The following is an 18060-nucleotide window of genomic DNA, read 5'->3' as shown; positions in this document are numbered from 1 at the left end:
TAATTGCTACTGGCAGGCTATAGAACCAGTTCTGTTTGCTATTTAGCAACGACGACATCTCTAACTCTTTCAGAGTCAATAGAGGTATCCGAATGGAAAACATTTAGAACATTGAATATGCCTATCGAGTGACAAATTAAGTGTGTCCCTTTTGCAGTTAATCTATTCTTACCTCTCTTTTGCGACAGGCAATTTTAATATCAGTTTTATTGTTGTCGAACTGGGCAGGCTTAACCATCTGCACTGGTGTGGCAGTGGAAAGAGCATTTAAGTACAGGATTGTGGATTTGTTTGGTATGGATTCTCCTAAGCATGTCCATATGCACCACCCTTACTCAAATAGGACTATACGAAATAAGTATGTGTATGTGATTGTGGTGGGATCAACCAAACCGTTAACGTTGTGTTCTCATTCGCTCACACACACAGACTTCACACAGGTCCTCTGTATATTCTATCTAAACTACGCCGCCGTCTTCCTAGTCGCTGGGAAATTTAACATCAGTCCGTATATTGAAAACAAGTTGGATTAAGGTGTTTGACTGAGGCTTGCTCCTCCTTTGCGGAACTATGAATTTAATAAAACTGTACCTTATCTGAAGTACTCGGTTTTACAAAATTCTGTACAAAAAAAAAAAAGGGAAAAAAAAAAAGTTTATTTTCACAAGGCACAGTCATTTGACTTCAGAAAATGTTGACCTGACACAACGGTCAAAGTATTTTATCTATAAAATTGATAGCTAATGTAATTCTGAGCGATTTGAAGGAAAAAAAGAAAAAAAAAACGAGGGGCTCAGAATCAAAATGGCCTTGTAAACTACTACATTCTGTACATAATGACATATTTGACATTATGAGGGGGAAAAATAACTGCGAAACTAAAATATCCAGATTTGATGTAGCTGTAACAATTTGATTTATCCCTTTCCTCCAATTTATTTTGTCATGAAGGACCAAAACTGACGCACGCACACATTTTCACAACCATACACGTGTGCACACACTCATGTGAGATGGTAGGGGCTATCGATATGGGGACTCAGATGTGTGTTGGTGAGAGTAATCAGGACGGCGTAGGAGGGGCTCCTTGTGTGAAGTTGGCTCATACACTCTTGGTGAAGCTGTGGTGCCAGGGGCTGCCATCTGTTGCGCATCCATTGGGCCTGGAGGCACCATGGGCATCGGAGGGGGTGGCGGCGGCGGCGGTGGATAGCTGTACTGGTACTGCTGATAATGCTGGTACTGCTGGTATTGTTGGTACTGCTGGTACTGCTGGTAGTACTCTGCATAACACCTGGTATGGAGACAGAAGAGTTTAGATGTGCTTTATTCACTTAAAAAAATTAACTAAATTATAAATATATTGCATATATAAATTCGCACTCGCCAAACGCGTGTAAAAAAGCGGCATTGGCGAGTATATGAAACTGTGTCAGTCGCCATATGGCCAGTAACAATGTTTTGATTTCTAACAACGCAATGTTGCGAACATGAACAAAGCTCTGTACAGCTGATGGGTCAGTGCCGCATAAATGTTAAAATATGTAAATATTCAAGCGCTAGAACACACAAAAGAGAATTTGTTACTCGCGTGCTATGTGGGAAGTTTAACATCCAAAGCCCACACCCTGAAAGCCACGTCTCTTCGACAATTTCATTCAGCCACGACAATTTCATTCAGAGTTGTCAAAAAATTCCCATCTTGGCCAGTAGCCCCTCACTGCAGAACACACAAGATCCAGGGGGCGGAGACAGGTAGGTTAAGGCAGTGTTTCTCAACCAGGACCTCAACCAGTGTTTCTCATCCATGGACTCCTAGTGGTCCTTGACATAATGGCAGGGGGTCCTTATAAAATATCTGAATATGAATTTTTGTATATTTTGGCATGTTCCCATAAAAGAAGAAGATAATATATGTATAATCTAAATATAGGATAAGTCAACTAAGTAGTAAATTATAATTGACTACATTTGTTTGTCACAAAGACATTAATGATACTAATGAGCCAATTTTATTCTGGGTTCCTTAAGGATGGTTCTAAATGTGACAGGGGTCCATTACTCAAAAAAAGAGTAATGGAGATTCACTGGGTTAAGGGATATGTAAAGTGGGAGGAGTTGGATCCAGATCCAGGGGGCGGAGACGGGTAGGTTAAGGGATATGTAAAGTGGGAGGAGTTGATCTGGATCCAACTTCACCCCCTGGATCTCATGTTCTGCAGTAAGGACCATCTCGTCTCGGCAAGTATCCTAGTAAACAGTCAGTTATGTCTTAAGTGAAAGCAAACACAAATTGCATAATGACTCATGCGTGCATTCGGTCTTAAAGTGACTGCTTCCTAGTAATCCTGCTACTGTCTTGTGTTTTTAAATGTTAATCAAACAAAAGGCAAATAAAAAATAAACAAATAAAAATCCCTCACTGCTCTTGAACTTTAAAAAAAGGATATGAAGACTATGCAGTGTTATTTATTTGATTAGCCCATTTTATTAAATTCCGAAAAACTACCTGAAAACTATTAGACCTGCCTGAAGAGCACGGTTTATTTCATCTTGCATGCATTGTATTGATTTGTGCTTTTGCTTTTAATTTATTAGTTATTTTTAGGGCTGTCAAACGATTAAAAAAGACGTTTGAGTTTGCCTAATATATGTGGGTGTACTGTGTGTAATTATTATGTATATATAAATACACAGAAATTTATATATTTAAGAGATGTTATTTATGTACAAAATATATTTATATATAATATAAATTATATAAAAATATAAATACATATACTTGTAAATATTTCTCAAATATATACATGAATGTGTACACCCACATATTAGGCAAACAAACTTTTATTTTGTATGCGATTAATCGTTTGACAGCCCTAGTTCTTTTGTGTAACTGACTGCTTACTTGTCTTTAAAAATGCAAGCTATTAAACTGATATTAAGCTAGTAATTTTAGCTGTGGTATCAAAATTGGAACAGAGGACTGTGAATTTCACAGGTATCTAAAATTTTAGTGTCATAACCCATTTGTGTCATGGCTGGTAAAAAATGTTTTTGTCCAGTAAATTCTTAAGTCACTGTCCATTGGCAGGTGTGGCAAAAAGTAAATTTTAGGCCCTGTATATACACAAAATATTTTATACATCATTTATAATGCAAAACATGCCTTTACCTTGCAATTGGGTCTCCATTTTTAACTGCAGGTAGTTCTGGACCACCAGGTGGTGTTGGGAGCAGGGCCCGTCTTTTGGGTCGTGTCTGGGAGAACGGCTGGGGAACCGGGTCAGGCAGTAATGGGGCCGAGCGCCGTATTGGACTTCGGTCTCGGTCGGATTTGGTCACAGCCTGCTGTTCGGCCAGAACTTGTTGTCCCTGCTCAAAGAATCGGGCCCGAGCGGCTTCAAAAATGGCTTGGGGGTCAGGCTCAGTACCTCCCATGGTCCCATAAGCTGGACTGGCACCGTACAGAGAGGAATTTGCTCCGTAGGCAGGGTTAACTGCGGCAGCGCCCGGAGGAGCCTCTCCTTCAGTGGGATAGCCGTCCGCAGCCTGGCTTGTCGTCGAGCTGAGCACCTGGTCTGCGACAGCACTGTAGACTTGACTTGCCAGGGCACCGTAGACTGCAGCACTGACAGGTTTGCCATCAACCCTGGAAGTGGTCAAGTCTTTCAGAGCTGCAAACGTTGGGTCAGTGCTAGCAGTGTTGTAGAAAGAGTTGTGGACACTCTGCTGCACCTGAAGAGGAAGCCCAGCAGCGGCAGCAGCGGCTGCAGCTAATACGGCAGCCTGACTCTGGTGGTGCTCCATGGGAGGCCTGTTGATCGGGCATTCTCCTGCAAAGTGGCCATGAGCACCACAGCTGGCACACGGGACCTTGTTTGTGGTCTGCTGTACCTTGGAGAGCTCCACTGCGAGTGGACGTCCCATAAACGAGGTCCCATGAAGACCTTCAATGGCTTGTTCTGCATCCTCTTTGCGCTCCATGTGCACAAAGGCGTAACCTGTTAAAGAGGAGAGCTTTGCTGCAAGAGAACAAGTCGCATTGTTATTTAACGGCAAAAATTATGCACCGATACAAAGCAGGTGCATTATAAACAAATACTCACTCTTTACTTTGTCACAATCAAGAACTTTGCCGTAAGCAGAGAAGAGATCATACAGGTCTTCAACTGAACAGGAAGCACACAGATTCCCCACAAATACTTTGGTGGAATTGAGGGGCCTCCCTTTGGACTCCTCAACTACAAGGCTCCGGCCACGGTACTCTCGACCATTCAGATCACGGATGGCACGGTCAGCAGCCCCTTCTCCCTGCAGATGGACAAAGGCAAACTGCCTCAGTACAGTTATGTGCACCACTTCTCCATAAGGGGCAAAAAGTGCTATTAGGTCATCTTGTGTGGTTTCCAAATCCAGATTCCCAACAAAGAGCTTCACTGCGTTGCTGTCGTCCATTGCACCCCAGAATACCTAGAAATAGGGAACAAGCCTTATTTCTTACTTTTTGGCGGCAAGAACCAATTCATACTAAAACTAAACGGGTCTGAAATTTAAGGCGGGCTTTTCAGACCTAAGTTGAAACGGTTCAGCTGAATAAATTGAATAAGGTTTTTCCATTACATTGCGCTATGTAAATATGCGTTAAATATGTTTGCGCTTATTTTTTATTTTAAATTATCTGAATAAGTTGAAAAAGTTTTAATGCGTCTCTAGTCCGTTTATTCATTCCACTACCCTGCGTTTCGCGTTTTTAATCGCAAAACGCGTTCTGTGTGAAAAGCCTCAAATTATAGTTCGTCGAAATGGGGTGATAGACACAAGCAAAAAGAGAAAATGCCAAAATCTCCGACCATTACAGTTATTAAACAAACCCCATTGTAGCCCGCCGGATGCGGGGACGCGCTGCTAATCTGAGCTGCGCAGTCGCTTCTAGAAAGCGCTGAGCTCACCGACTTTAGCTAATGACAACTGGCGGTGATTTACACGAAAAGTGCTAGCCAGCTGACTTTTAACAGCTTCCTTAAAACCTTCGCACCTGCCAGCCCCATAAGAAGCGCCATTTGTGTTCATATAAGCCTTAAAAGCATTTTAAAAATCGCATAATTAGCACGAACGTAGTTAGCTAGCCACGCGCTAGCTTGTTAGCAACCATAAACAAGGAAATACAAAAATGATCGCACATCATACTCACTGTTAAAACAATTCAGGGAAAGGGGAACAAATACGACCAAACGCCAATGGATAGATTCGAAGCGCTAAGGTATCAAACACGGCAAAAGTGTTTTGTCGACCCTCTCTCTTACCTAACGCGGTGGACAGACTTCATATCCGTTTCCCGACTGTTTGACGGTGTGACGATCGTCCAGTCCGTGCGAGTGCAAATAATAGGTTGAAGGATCCGGACGTTGTCATTATAAAGTATAGCTAATACGTTCACAATTTCATAGGGAAGAACGTTGTTTTAACAAATATTGCAAATACGCGCACGGGATGCAGAAAGAGAAACAGAATGACAGACAGATTTATAAATATAAAAAGTCCCCATAAAATATGGAAACCCAACGCGTGTGTGTTCTTTTTGTTGTATAACGTTATCTATTTATCAAAGTGTCATACATATTTTGATATGCAAGTGGGTACTTGTTCATTATAATCTAGCTATATAAAAGATGAACTAGTCCAGGTTTTAGATGAAAACTAGTAATTATGACGACACTATTAATTTTAAAGAGGAAATGTGGAAGACATCTACTAGGTCTATTATTATTATTAATTTCAAAGAGGGAATGTTGGCTTTATAGCAATGAACTATATAATTATATTTCTCTCTGTGTGTGTTCTTGTTATAGAGTGTCAGAACAACGCATGCGCATGCCCAGGTATGAAACTATGAAACGACTTGTCATGTACGAGAACGCTCGCCTGGAAAACATGTGTAGGAAGAAGAAACTGTGTGAATCACAGTTTCACGCAGATTCCCGTAGGCATCTTTTCAAACGTGTGGATGTTGGGATAACAAGCTGCCCTAATTACATATTCCTGGACTTTCCACATTTCCCAAAGAAATTCAGAGCGTTTCATGGATCTGACACTTTGGGTAACGTCACGAAGTAGTGTAGTTTGTTCTTTTTGAACAGCGATTGATGAACAGGGGTAAGTAGCTCTTCTTCACTATCACTTTTAAAGTAAAGACTAATGTTTTAGTGCCATGTGGCATTTACAGTACAGTAAAACATTAACCCTCTTCTGAGAGAGAACGCAGACTGAGTTTGCTCTTAGTCACAAAGGCGTAACGTTAATGATTTCAAGATTTTTTTTTTTTTTTTTTTAATAATAAAGAAGATTGTACGAAGTGTTTAAAAATTACTTTTCACTGATCATAAGTATTGATTAAGATTTATATCTATTGTATTCTCCAATTTTAAGTTAAATAGTTCCGGGTTATAGTTTCTAATCTATATATATTTACATATATATATTTATTAACCTACAAATTTGCGAAAGTGGCGTAGTCTGTATTGGACTGGGAGGCTACAATTGTAAGCAATTACATCCATTTTAATACACACAGTGTATATATATATATATATATATATATATATATATATATATATATATATATATATATATATATATATATATTGGGTGTGTTAGAATTTATGTAATTGCTTACAAATATACGTGTATGTATGTATATATATTATTTATATATATATATATATATATATATATATATATATATATATATATATATATATATATATATATATATATATATATATATATATATATATATATATATATATATATATATATATATATATATATATATATATATATATATATATATATATATATATATATATATATATATATATATATATATATATATATATATATGTATATGTATATATATATATATGTATATGTATATGTATATATATATATATGTATATGTATATGTATATATATATATATGTATATGTATATGTATATATATATATATGCATATGTATATGTATATATATGCATATGTATATGTATATGTATATGTATATATATGCATATGTATATGTATATGTATATGTATATATATGTATATGTATATGTATATGTATATATATGTATATGTATATGTATATATATATATATATATATATATAAAATATTGCTAGGCTAATATTGATGTTGTTGAATTACTTTTTGTGTATCCCATTACTGTGGCCAAACGTGACTGCACCTTAGTGGCAAAGTACAATACTGTGCCATTTTTTAATAAATAAACATATATCCACTGTCATTCCATTTAGTGCTGTATCCAGTTACAGCTCCTGAAAATATCTTGCAGGCAACAATTAAAAAAGCCTCAGCCTGCATTACAAAACCGATAATAGCAGCTCTTCTCCAGTGCATACTTCTCTTGCCAGTCTGGACTTGCTCTGCTCATCATGCCGAGACTCCAGTATTTCAGAGCTCTGGCGGACAGGACTACAGTTTTTCTGCCCTTTTTTACCCATTAAAACTGTATTCACCATTCGAATGTTCAAGGAGAAATGTTGGAACAAGGAGTTTGGCATAATCTCTTAATATTTCTTATAGGGATAAAAAACAGTGAAGGAATTATATTTTAAAATTTAATAAATATTTGAAAAACGTACATCTCCCAAACCAAACGTAGTGTGGCCTAATCAGGAGTCACATGACAAGACAATATTCCTTTATTTTATTTATTCATTTAAATATTTATTTAATTTTTTTATTAAAAAATAAAACATTTTATACATTCTGCTGTATGGTCAAATGGAGTAACTCCATAGAAAGATTTTTGATTCATGGCTCAGAAGTTGATGTTATTTGCAAAATATGTTTTTGAGTCATGAATCAATCTTTTCTTTCTTTCTTTTTTTAAATACTAATTAAGTACACTGGCACTTATTCAAGGTGCAAATAGTGGTTACAACACTTGAAATGTAGACAACACATTTTTTCCCCCACATGTAAACGTTTCATACTTTATTGTCCCATAAGCAGACTCATTAATTTATTATCATAAAGTATTATTAGAAGTATATCTCAGTTGGCATTTTGTCCTACTAATGAATTTACAACGCTGAGGGGGATTTTGTCAAAGGAACCAAATAGTTCCTTGAGAAGAAAGTTTTAATACCGAATATCACTCTTTTAGTATAGTTTTTACCCAAATGTTTCTTTATCTTCCAAGTAACGTCAAAGTTATAATAATACTTATTCACCTTCTGCAAAAATACTTTTATTTATGCATTTTGCCAGACACTTATCAAAAATCCACGTTGCATTCAAAGTATACATTTAATCAGTTCTTCTCAGTTGAGCCTATTTTGGAGCATGAAGTTTTGGAAAAAGTATCTGGCCTTTCCTAAATTTTAACAGTGGAGGCGTATGTGCCCGTGGGCAGAAATGCCCAGTGGAAATGTAAGCCTCTGTTGCTATAGCAGCCATTAGCTCTTGCCAAAAAGTATTCTATACTGGCCCACACAGAGTCAACTTGCTACCCAACCTCACTCAACTAGCGAACAAGTTACTTTAGAGTCAGCTTTAGAGACTAGAGTGTTCATTATATAACATGTATTAGTAAAAAAAGAAAGTTTTCAAATAATGCATTCACTCCTGTATTTTTTTTTTAATAGAACCGATTCATGTCATGATAAAACTAATACACTAATACAGTATCTCACAGAAGTGAGTACACCCCTCACATTTTTGTAAATATTTTATTATATCTTTTCATGTGACAACACTGAAGAAATGACACTTTGCTACAATGTAAAGTAGTGAGTGTACAGCTTGTATAACAGTGTAAATTTGCCATCCCCTCAAAATAACTCAACACAGCCATTAATGCCTAAACGGCTGGCCACAAAAGTGAGTACACCCCTAAGTGAAAATGTCCAAATTGGGCCCAATTAGCCATTTTCTATCCCCAGTGTCATGTGACTCATTAGTGTTACAAAGTCTCAGGTGTGAATGTGGAGCAGGTGTGTTAATTTTGGTTTTAACGCTCTCACTCTCTCTGGAAGTTCAACATGGCACCTCATGGCAAAGAACTCTCTGAGGATCTGAAAATAAGAATTGTTGCTCTACATAAAGATGGCGTAGGCTATAAAAAGATTGCCAAGACCCTGAAACTGAGCTGCAGCATGGTGGCCAAGACCATACAGCGGTTTAACAGGACAGGTTCCATTCAGAACAGGCCTCGCCATGGTCGACCAAAGAAGTTGAGTGCGCGTGCTCAGCGTCATATCCAGATATTGTGTTTGGGAAATTGCTGCAGAGGTTGAAGGGGTGGGGGGTCAGCCTGTCAGTGGTCAGACCATACGCCGCACACTGCATCAGATTGGTCTACATGGCTGTCGTCCCAGAAGGAAGCCTCTTCAAAAGATAATGCACAAGAAAGCCCGCAAACAGTTTGCTGAAGACAAGCAGACTAAGGACATGGATTACTGGAACCAAGTCCTGTGGTCTGATGAGACCAAGATAAACTTATTTGGTTCAGATGGTGTCAAGCGTGTGTGGCGGCAACCGGGTGAGGAGGACAAAGACAAGTGTGTCTTGCCTACAGTCAAGCATGGTGGTGGGAGTGTCAAGGTCTGGGGCTGCATGAGTGCTGTCGGCACTGGGAAACTACAGTTCATTGAGGAAACAACGAATGAGCAGAGCATGATCCCTTCCCTTCGGAGACTGGGCCGCAGGACAGTATTTCAACATGATAACGACCACAAACACACCTCCAAGACGACCACTGCCTTGCTAAAGAAGCTGAGGGTAAAGGTGATGGACTGGCCAAGCATGTCTCCAGACCTAAACCCTATTGAGTATCTGTGGGGCATCCTCAAACGGAAGGTGGAGGAGCGAAAGGTTTCATCCAACAGCTCCGTGATGCCGTCATGGAGGAGTGGAAGAGGACTCCAGTGGCAACCTGTGAAGCTCTGGTGAACTCCATGCCAAAGAGGGTCAAGGCAGTGCTGGAAAATAATGGTGGCCACACAAAATATTGACACTTTGGGCCCAATTTGGACATTTTCACTTAGGGGTGTACTCACTTTTGTGGCCAGCGGTTTAGGCATTAATGGCTGTGTGTTGAGTTATTTTGTGGGGACAGCAAATTTACACTGTTATATAAGCTGTACACTCACTACTTTACATTGTAGCAAAGTGTTATTTCTTCAGTGTTGTCACATGAAAAGATAATACAAAATACAAAAATGTGAGGGGTGTACTCACTTCTGTGAGATACTGTACTTCTCAAAAATGTAATTCTCAGTTCCTCTTCACCTTGCATCAAGTTTGGAATAAATGATGCTTCTGTTGTGTCGTCTTTAAGAACAATGCAAGTGCTTTTTGAATGGTCTGTGTGAATGCAGAACAAAAACAGTAAAGATGAGGTATTAGTCAGACTGTGACACACGGTTCTCACATGGCCAGGAGAAAGAGTCAGTGAGGGAGTTTCCCATAGCCATTGAAGAGCAACAGTCAGAAGGAATAAGAAGGCACATGACTGTGTGAAAATAGCCATTCTAGGAAAAACAGTGACAATGTATGAGAATCACACATGAGAAAAAAACAGATTTACTGTAAGACAGGACTCAGTCACTGACTTACAGACAGGTCTGAACTTCCTTTTTTGTTAAGTGTCAACGTGAACATCCACAAAGAAGAGAAACAGAGATTCATTGCCAAAGGAGTTGAAATCTCTCTGTCGTTCAGAAGATGCAGGGTGACCCGGTGTACGACTATCCTGACTCTCAGCCTGTGGGGGACAGACGGGCATGTCCACAGAGAGGATCTCTGAGGAGCATCAGTGTACTGGACAGGCTCTTGCTGACGCACCCTGTGTGGCTTCAGCTCTCTGTTAACTCGGCTACAGCTTTACACATACTGCGACGTGAGCCCCCTGGGGTGAGCAGCACATTCGAACCACCATCTGCCTTGAAAATAGACCGTTATAATCAAACTTTAACAACATTCTTGGAAACTTTTGTTACCTTGTAGACCTTCCTGGTGCGCAAGTCCAGTACATCACAGAAGAAAATGCTGTGCGTCCGGCTGGCAGATGACAGTATGCCGTCATTCTTTAAACAGGTTGTCATCCGAGAAGAGGACTCAGGTGAGTTTGTAGAAATAAATTAAGCTTGTCATCTTGAATATATTTTAAGCAAGTAAGCAATATAGCTTGAAAAAAAAGATGATGATAACAATATATACACAAATTTTAATATTTAAAAAAAATGCATTTAGTAAAATTAATATGAGTAGGCTATACTATTCCGTTTTTATTTTCAGTTTAATTTTATGTCGACTTTTGGTGCTAAATCATTTTTCTTTTATAACAGCCTTCTCTTTGGAAAGCTCAGGAATCAGTTTCCCAGATCTGTGCAGACTCATTGCCTTCTACTGTGTCAGTCGGTATGGATTAGTATTTACTGTGTTGAATCTACAACAACAAGTATGACACTTCCCAAATATGACTTTTCTATTCCATTATTCTGGATCTGTATTTTAGGGACGTGCTTCCTTTCACTCTGGAGCTGCCTGAAGCAATAGCCAAGGCTTCCTCACACAAACAGTTGGAGTCAATCTCTCATATGGGTGTGGGTAGGTACAAATCTGACTGTTGAAATGAAGGTTTGAAAGGCACCTTTCTGTCAGGCATTTTGATACTTTTATTCAGCAAGGATGCATTAAATTGATCAAAGGTGACAGTGAGAATTTATAATGTTACAAAAGATGTATATTTCAAATAAATGCTGTTCTTTTGAACTTTTGAAAGAATCCTGAAAACTGTAACACGGTTTCCACAAAAAAATATTAAGTCACACAACTGCTTTCAGCATTATAATAAGAAATGTTTCTTGAGCAGCAATCAGCTGATAGAATGATTTCTGTAGGATCATTTGACACTGAAGAATGGAGTAATAAAGCTGAAAATTCAGCTTTGCCATTACAGGATTAAATTAAATTTTAAAATATATTAATAAATATTATAAACAGTTATTTTGATCATATTTCACAACTGATAAGTTATTTTGATCACTTTCTGACTGATAAATTACTGATTTTGAAATTCTATTTGACTTCATTATATTCAAAATAAATTAAATTTTCAGATTTTATAAAAATATAGTTATAGAGTTATTAAATTTGCGTTTTTTTTGTTTGTTTGTTTGTTTTTTTACATGTAATTAAACATTTTAAAAGTAAATATTACTTAAATATTTAAAGTTAAAAATAGTGGAAATGTAATTTAAAGGGTTAGTTCACCCAAAAATTCTGTCATTAATTACTCACCCTCATGTCTTTCCAAAAGCGTAAGACCTTAGTTCATTTTCAGAACACAAATTAAGATATTTTTGATGAAATCCATGAGCTTTCTGGCCTCCAATAGACTGCAACACAATTACCACTTTCAAGGCCCAGAAAGGTAGTAAAGATGTTGTTAAAATAGTGTATGTGAGTACAGTGGTTCAACCTTGTCATGAACCTATGTTATGAAGCTATGAGAATAATTGTGCACAAAAAAACAAACAAAAATAATGATAATTTAACAATTTCTTCTCTTCTCTTGTTTACGCTACGTCAACAGCTGTTAAATATATATATATATATATAAATAAAATAAAGTCACTATTTATTAAATTTTTTTTGTGCATAAAAGTATTTTCGTCGCTTCATAACATTATGGTTGGAGAAGGACTATTTTAACGATGTCTTTACTTCCTTTCTGGGCCTTGAAAGTGGTAATAACATTGCAGTCTATAGGAGGCTAGAAAGCTCACAGATTTTATCAAAATATCATAATTTGTGTTCTGAAGATGAACTAAGGTCTTACGGATTTGGAACCTCATGAGGGTGAGTACTTAATGACAGAAATTTCATTTTTGGGTGAACTAACCCTAATTAATTATCGATCGCTATATCCAATAATTGATACGATAATTTATTGTTCTTTCAAATGATTTTAGACTTCATGTTCATCATGATCTCCTTTTGTATTCCACAGAGTTCTGGAGTTCCCACTTAAATGTCCGGGGTCCTCGTAATGAACCTCCTGCCGCTGACAAACTCTTGCCCCCAACTCCAAGCCCACAAGACTGCTTAACGCCCATCAACCTAAACCCCACCCCATTTCAGGAGCTTTGTCCAATACAAACACGGAGTCCCTGTGAGCTGAATTACGGGGGAGGCAAAGGTTTATGTTTCGTCAACCCCCTCTTCCTACAAGACTACCCTGGGCGCAACGCCACGCGCAGACGTCATCGTTTCAAAACCAGCATAAAGGTTCGAGTCTCCACTGAAAATTCCAGTCCCCTCTCACCACCTGTCACCCCACCACCTCCACCACCGTTACTGGCTAAAGCCAAATGCAAAGAGAGATTAAAAGCTGCAAAACAGATGACCCCACCTGTTGTAGTTGAGCCTGGTGAGGAAGCCGTCAAGAAGACTGTGCAGGAAGACACAGACTATATGCAACCATGTGTATATCAGAAGAAGAGCATGGTCACCCCTACTCTTTCTCCCACTGCTGAAGATGACTATCAGATGCCCAAGGCTCTTCAGAAGGTACTGATACTTTTCAGAGGGGATTTTACGGGACATTTTAGTTCAGTTTGTGTTTTATGACTTTCTTTTTGTGCTTTTAGGCCCAGCCGACAACCCTGGAGCAAAAAGGACAGGAGGAAGATGAGGACGAGGAGGAAGGGCTTGTTCTGGAACAGCGACACGCTCCATCCCTTAGTGAGCTGGACAGCAGCAGTTCGCTTAGCAGCCTCGACGAGACTGAGGAGAGTCCCGAGCGCCCTCCCCTCATACGAGGCACTAGCAACCCAGTCGCGCCACCTCCCAGGAAGTCCATGTCCGCCCTACGCAAGATGAGCGCCGCCTTCATATCCTTTTTCGCCCCAGAGAAGCGAGTGGCGCGGATGGTGGAGGACCTGTCTCGTGACCGCCGGATGGCGTTTGGCTCTCTAGTTCAAGACTTCCTGAGGCAGAAGAGAGAGGCACTGAAGCCCCAGTGCTTGACCTCTGCTGTACAGCTGCTGCAGGATTTGCGTCTCTTCATCAGTCAAGCCAAAGCGTTCCTTCTGGAGTGTGGAGAGCTTGAACCTCCAATAGAAACTCTTCTGACTGAGAACGAGAAAGGTATTTAAATCAGTATGATTTCATGTAATAATGTTGTCAGTATCATTCAAACAAGTTAAATGGTGAAATGCCACCGTATTTTCCTGTGTGCAGACCAAGCGCTGGAGAAAGCCATGTTCCGATGTGTGCTGAAGCCTCTGAAGCCTCAGATCGATGCGGCTCTTCAGACTTTGCACAAACAAGATGGTTCCTTCCAGAGAATAACGGACAGCTTGCAAAGAGCCAAGCGAGTCTCACCGCAGAAGCTCTTTGGGGTTCAGGTGGGCGTTCCTGACGCCCAGGGCATTGAGAAAATTAAGCACAAGTTGACTCTAATGCAGCACGCTTACTCGCCTATTGACAAAGTGCTGCTACTCCTGCAGATCTGCAAACTCATTTACAAAGCCATGAAAAACAAATCAGGTAATGAAGTTCTTCAATCACATTGTTTTTTTGTTTTTTTTTATACATGCAGATTTATTTGTGCACATATACTACCGTTCTAAAGTTTGGGGTCAATAAGATACTTTTAATGTTTTTGAAAAAAGTCTCTAATGCTCACCAATGTTGCATTTATTTGATAATAAATACAGTAAAAACAGTTATACTGTGAAATATTAGAGTTTTCAAAAGTACCGACTTCGTTACTAAAATTTAAAAAATGTGGCGCTTTGAGCGCGGTTGAGCGGATTCATATACACCTGATTGGCCATTGTGTTCACGCGCTCAACATATATGTCTGTGATTGGCTTCAATGATCAACACTTCAAATACTTTGTAAATAGTTATCAATGATGCTCTTCCCCTAAGCGCTTACACCGATACACACGGGAGCGTTTTAAAGCAGGCGGACCATTGTAGGCAATCACAGACATATCCGATGAACGCATCAACACAATGGCCAATCAGAGTTGTTTATGAATCCACTCAGCAGCGCTCAAAGCGTCACATTTTTTACATTTCAGTACCAATTGGTCCCAAAGTCAGTACTTTTGACAACTCTAATTACCATTTAACAGTTTTCTATTTTATTTTATTTTAAAACGTCATTTATTCCTGTTCAGTGTCACATGATCTTTCAGAAACCATTCTAATATGCTGATTTGTTAAAATAAAAATAAAACTTTTCTTATTATTGATGTTGAAAACAGTTGTGCTGCTAAGTATTTTTTGTGGAACCCCTGCTACATTTCAGGATTTTTTGATGAATAGAACGTTCAAAAGAACAGCATTTATTTGAAATGGAAATCTTTTGTATCATTATAAATGTCTTTACTGTCAATGTTGATCAATGTAATGAGTCTTTACTATCTGTATTCCTAAAAACAGGTCAGGAATTTGGAGCAGATGACTTCCTGCCTGCTCTGTCCTACGTGATGGTGCTGTGCAATATGCCAGAGATATCTCTGGAGGTGGAGTATATGATGGAGCTTTTGGAAAGTTCTTGGCTTACAGGAGAAGGTATGGATAAATACTTTGGAATCTTATTCTTTAGCTCCACAGCTAATCAATACATGAATACCTATCTACACTGAACTGTATAAATAAATGATAATAAATGTGACCTTGGACTACAAAACCAGACATATATATTTGTAGCAATAGCCAACAATACATTGTATGGGTCAAAATGATCGATTTTTCCTTTATGCCAAAAATCATTAGGATATTAAGTAAAGATCATGTTCCATGAAGATATTTTGTAAATTTCCTACCGTAAATATATCAATTTATTTTTGTGAGTGGATATGTATTGCTAAGGACTTCATTTGGACAACTTTAAATGTGATTTGTTATATCTTGACCAAATATTGTCCTATCCTAACCATACATCAATGAAAAGCTTATTTATTCAGCTTTCAGATGATGTTTAAATATCAATTTAAGAAAATTGACCCTTATTACTGGTTTTGTAGTCCAAGGTCACAAATAGAATTTATATAATAAATTATTATTAATCATGATTATTATTATTCTCTTGAAGGGGGTTACTATCTGACAAGTGTCTATGCCAGTCTGAGCCTGATTCAGAGTCAGCCAGAGGATGTGCCACCCAGCGGCCTCACAAACCAGGCCAGAGAGTCTCTGAAAGAATGGAGTCGGCGTCGGAGCAACGAAACCGCAAATCAGAAAGACAACAAATTGCACCAGGTCAGATATACTGGTTGAACAAAGCAAAGTACATCAACACTTGCTGAACTGTGCATTAAATTATACATCAAAAGTACCAACAAAAAACAAGTATGTGTTGTTTCTATGCCACAGAAATTTATAAAGGTGCTGTTTCAAGATGGAGACCGTAGCATGGTGAAAACTCTAATGTGGAAGACAGCGCTCAACACTGAGGATATGGCTCAGCTCTGTGCTTTGAAATTCGGGGTGGATCGGCCGGAGGATTATAGCCTGTTCTGTAGGAGAGATGGGGAGTTAACACCTCTCCCGTCTAACGCACAGTTTCAAGACCTGCAGAGCATGGGCTTGAGTGGGGTTCCCCTTATTTACCAGGCGTCCAATCAGGATGAAAGGTCCCAGAAGCTGAACAGAGGGGGTGCGGTGGATCTCACAGAGGAGGCTTCATAAATTGAGACTTTTTGTTGGATGTCACATGTAGGTCAAAGCAATTCTGTATTTTATACAGCATGCCTGGTTTGTCGCATAAGAGCTGATAATATGCTCGTAATGGAGCTCAAAAATGATTCAAGCTGTATTTCCACTAAATTAATTTAATGTTGACTCTTAAGATTACACTCTTAAATGTTCTTTATTGGCATCTATGGTTCAATGAAGAACCTTCAACAGCCACTGAAGATTTCTACTGCACAAAATGTTCTTTATAGTAAAAAAAGGTTCTTTAGATTGGGAAGCCAAAATGGATCTTCCATGGTATTGCTGCAAAATCCCTTTTTTGAAACTTATTTATAAGAGTGTAGAATGTAAGATGCAAAATCAGCCTATTTTTGTGTTCATTACTGGTAATTATGGATAGTGTTCAGCTGGTGTTGTGTGAGATTTCATTGGGCTAAATTATAAGGCATTTCCTCTTGTTATATTATTTTTTAATTTTCTTATAGGTTGGTTATTAATGACTGGATTCATTACTCCAACTTTTAGTTCTTTTCCTCCTTTTAGTCTTTTCTAATGTACAAAACTGTGTGGGTAATTAAATTTCTCATTGATGAGATGGTCAGTATTGAGTTACTGGATTTTATCTTATTGTTCACCTTGTATCATGATAATATTTATATGAATGCATTGTACAAATGTTTTGGTATTTTGAAAGTAAACAATACAGTATCTTCGGAAATAATTGATTTTATTTGGTAGGAACTGTTGGTTTTCACAGTCCACACTGAACACTTTGTCACTTTGAGGAACTGAAAATCCTGTAAATCAATGAAGAATGTATATACTTAAGAATGAATGCTACCATTTCTCCTAGATATCAGTGAATCAGCATATGAACTCTGGAACATAAAATATGATCTGAAGTTGTTTCCATTGTGAAGTAAGTTGAGAACGTGTGTTACGTGTTTTGATTACATAAGTCCCACCCTCACACAGCAAGTTCACTCTTGTCAGCACTTTCAAATACCTATGTGGGAAGTGTGGGCTGCGGTCTGATTCGAAACTGGAACAGAAATTTCTATTTAAAAATCTAATTAAAGTTGCCTTTGTTTAGAAGTGAATAGACAAGATAGAAAAAACAATTGGAAGGTAAAGCACTTGTTGTTATGTTCCTGTGTTTAAGTGTGGTTCTTCCTTCCTCCAACATGTGAATGGTTTTATAATCATTACCAGTCCCTTCCTTGTGCACTCTGTAGTCTTTTGTTCATTTCCGAAAGTTGTTGTGACTCAGTGTGGTCTAATGCTCGTCTGAGACGATGTGTTCCATAGCACTGTATCCTC

At 38.4% G+C, this 18060-nt stretch overlaps 2 protein-coding genes across 4 annotated transcripts; one reads left to right on the top strand and one right to left on the bottom strand.

Moving 5' to 3' along the window:
- Positions 1–1011: 1011 nt before the first annotated feature.
- Positions 1012–5387, bottom strand: rbm14a (RNA binding motif protein 14a). 2 transcript variants are annotated; one of them, XM_067375682.1, is made up of 4 exons: positions 5304–5387; positions 4107–4470; positions 3173–4022; positions 1012–1294 (listed from the first exon to the last, which is right to left on the bottom strand). In XM_067375682.1, the coding sequence occupies exons 2-4, from the start codon at positions 4453–4455 to the stop codon at positions 1024–1026; spliced, it is 1470 nt and encodes a 489-aa protein (XP_067231783.1). In that variant the 5' UTR covers positions 4456–4470; positions 5304–5387; the 3' UTR covers positions 1012–1023. The 2 variants fall into 2 exon arrangements, with proteins under 2 accessions (XP_067231783.1, XP_067231782.1); XM_067375681.1 differs by having other exon boundaries at positions 5192–5359.
- Positions 5388–5859: 472 nt separating this feature from the next.
- Positions 5860–16748, top strand: rin1a (Ras and Rab interactor 1a). Of its 2 annotated transcripts, none has more exons than XM_067375678.1 (11): positions 5860–6153; positions 10744–10935; positions 11029–11143; positions 11370–11442; positions 11540–11631; positions 13037–13596; positions 13677–14175; positions 14269–14577; positions 15484–15615; positions 16139–16305; positions 16420–16748. In XM_067375678.1, exons 2-11 carry the CDS (start codon positions 10747–10749, stop codon positions 16732–16734), a joined length of 2451 nt encoding a protein of 816 aa, XP_067231779.1. In that variant the 5' UTR covers positions 5860–6153; positions 10744–10746; the 3' UTR covers positions 16735–16748. The 2 variants fall into 2 exon arrangements, with proteins under 2 accessions (XP_067231779.1, XP_067231778.1); XM_067375677.1 differs by having other exon boundaries at positions 10669–10935.
- Positions 16749–18060: the final 1312 nt, after the last annotated feature.

Source organism: Chanodichthys erythropterus, chromosome 22 (genome assembly GCF_024489055.1).
Source record: "Chanodichthys erythropterus isolate Z2021 chromosome 22, ASM2448905v1, whole genome shotgun sequence".
Lineage (NCBI taxonomy): Eukaryota > Metazoa > Chordata > Actinopteri > Cypriniformes > Xenocyprididae > Chanodichthys > Chanodichthys erythropterus.
The sequence above is the reverse complement of the archived record's forward strand: the minus strand, read 5'-3'. Positions and strand labels throughout refer to the sequence as shown.

Coding starts and splice junctions, on each gene's coding strand:
- rbm14a (XM_067375682.1), bottom strand. CDS start 4,455: ATGGACGACAGCAACGCAGTGAAGCTCTTTGTTGGGAATCTGGATTTG. Junction 4,023..4,106: donor TGATTGTGACAAAGTAAAGA/GTGAGTATTTGT, acceptor GTTCTCTTGCAG/CAAAGCTCTCCTCTTTAACA. Junction 1,295..3,172: donor AATGGAGACCCAATTGCAAG/GTAAAGGCATGT, acceptor TCTCCATACCAG/GTGTTATGCAGAGTACTACC.
- rin1a (XM_067375678.1), top strand. CDS start 10,747: ATGCAGGGTGACCCGGTGTACGACTATCCTGACTCTCAGCCTGTGGGG. Junction 14,578..15,483: donor AGCCATGAAAAACAAATCAG/GTAATGAAGTTC, acceptor TCCTAAAAACAG/GTCAGGAATTTGGAGCAGAT. Junction 16,306..16,419: donor AAGACAACAAATTGCACCAG/GTCAGATATACT, acceptor TCTATGCCACAG/AAATTTATAAAGGTGCTGTT.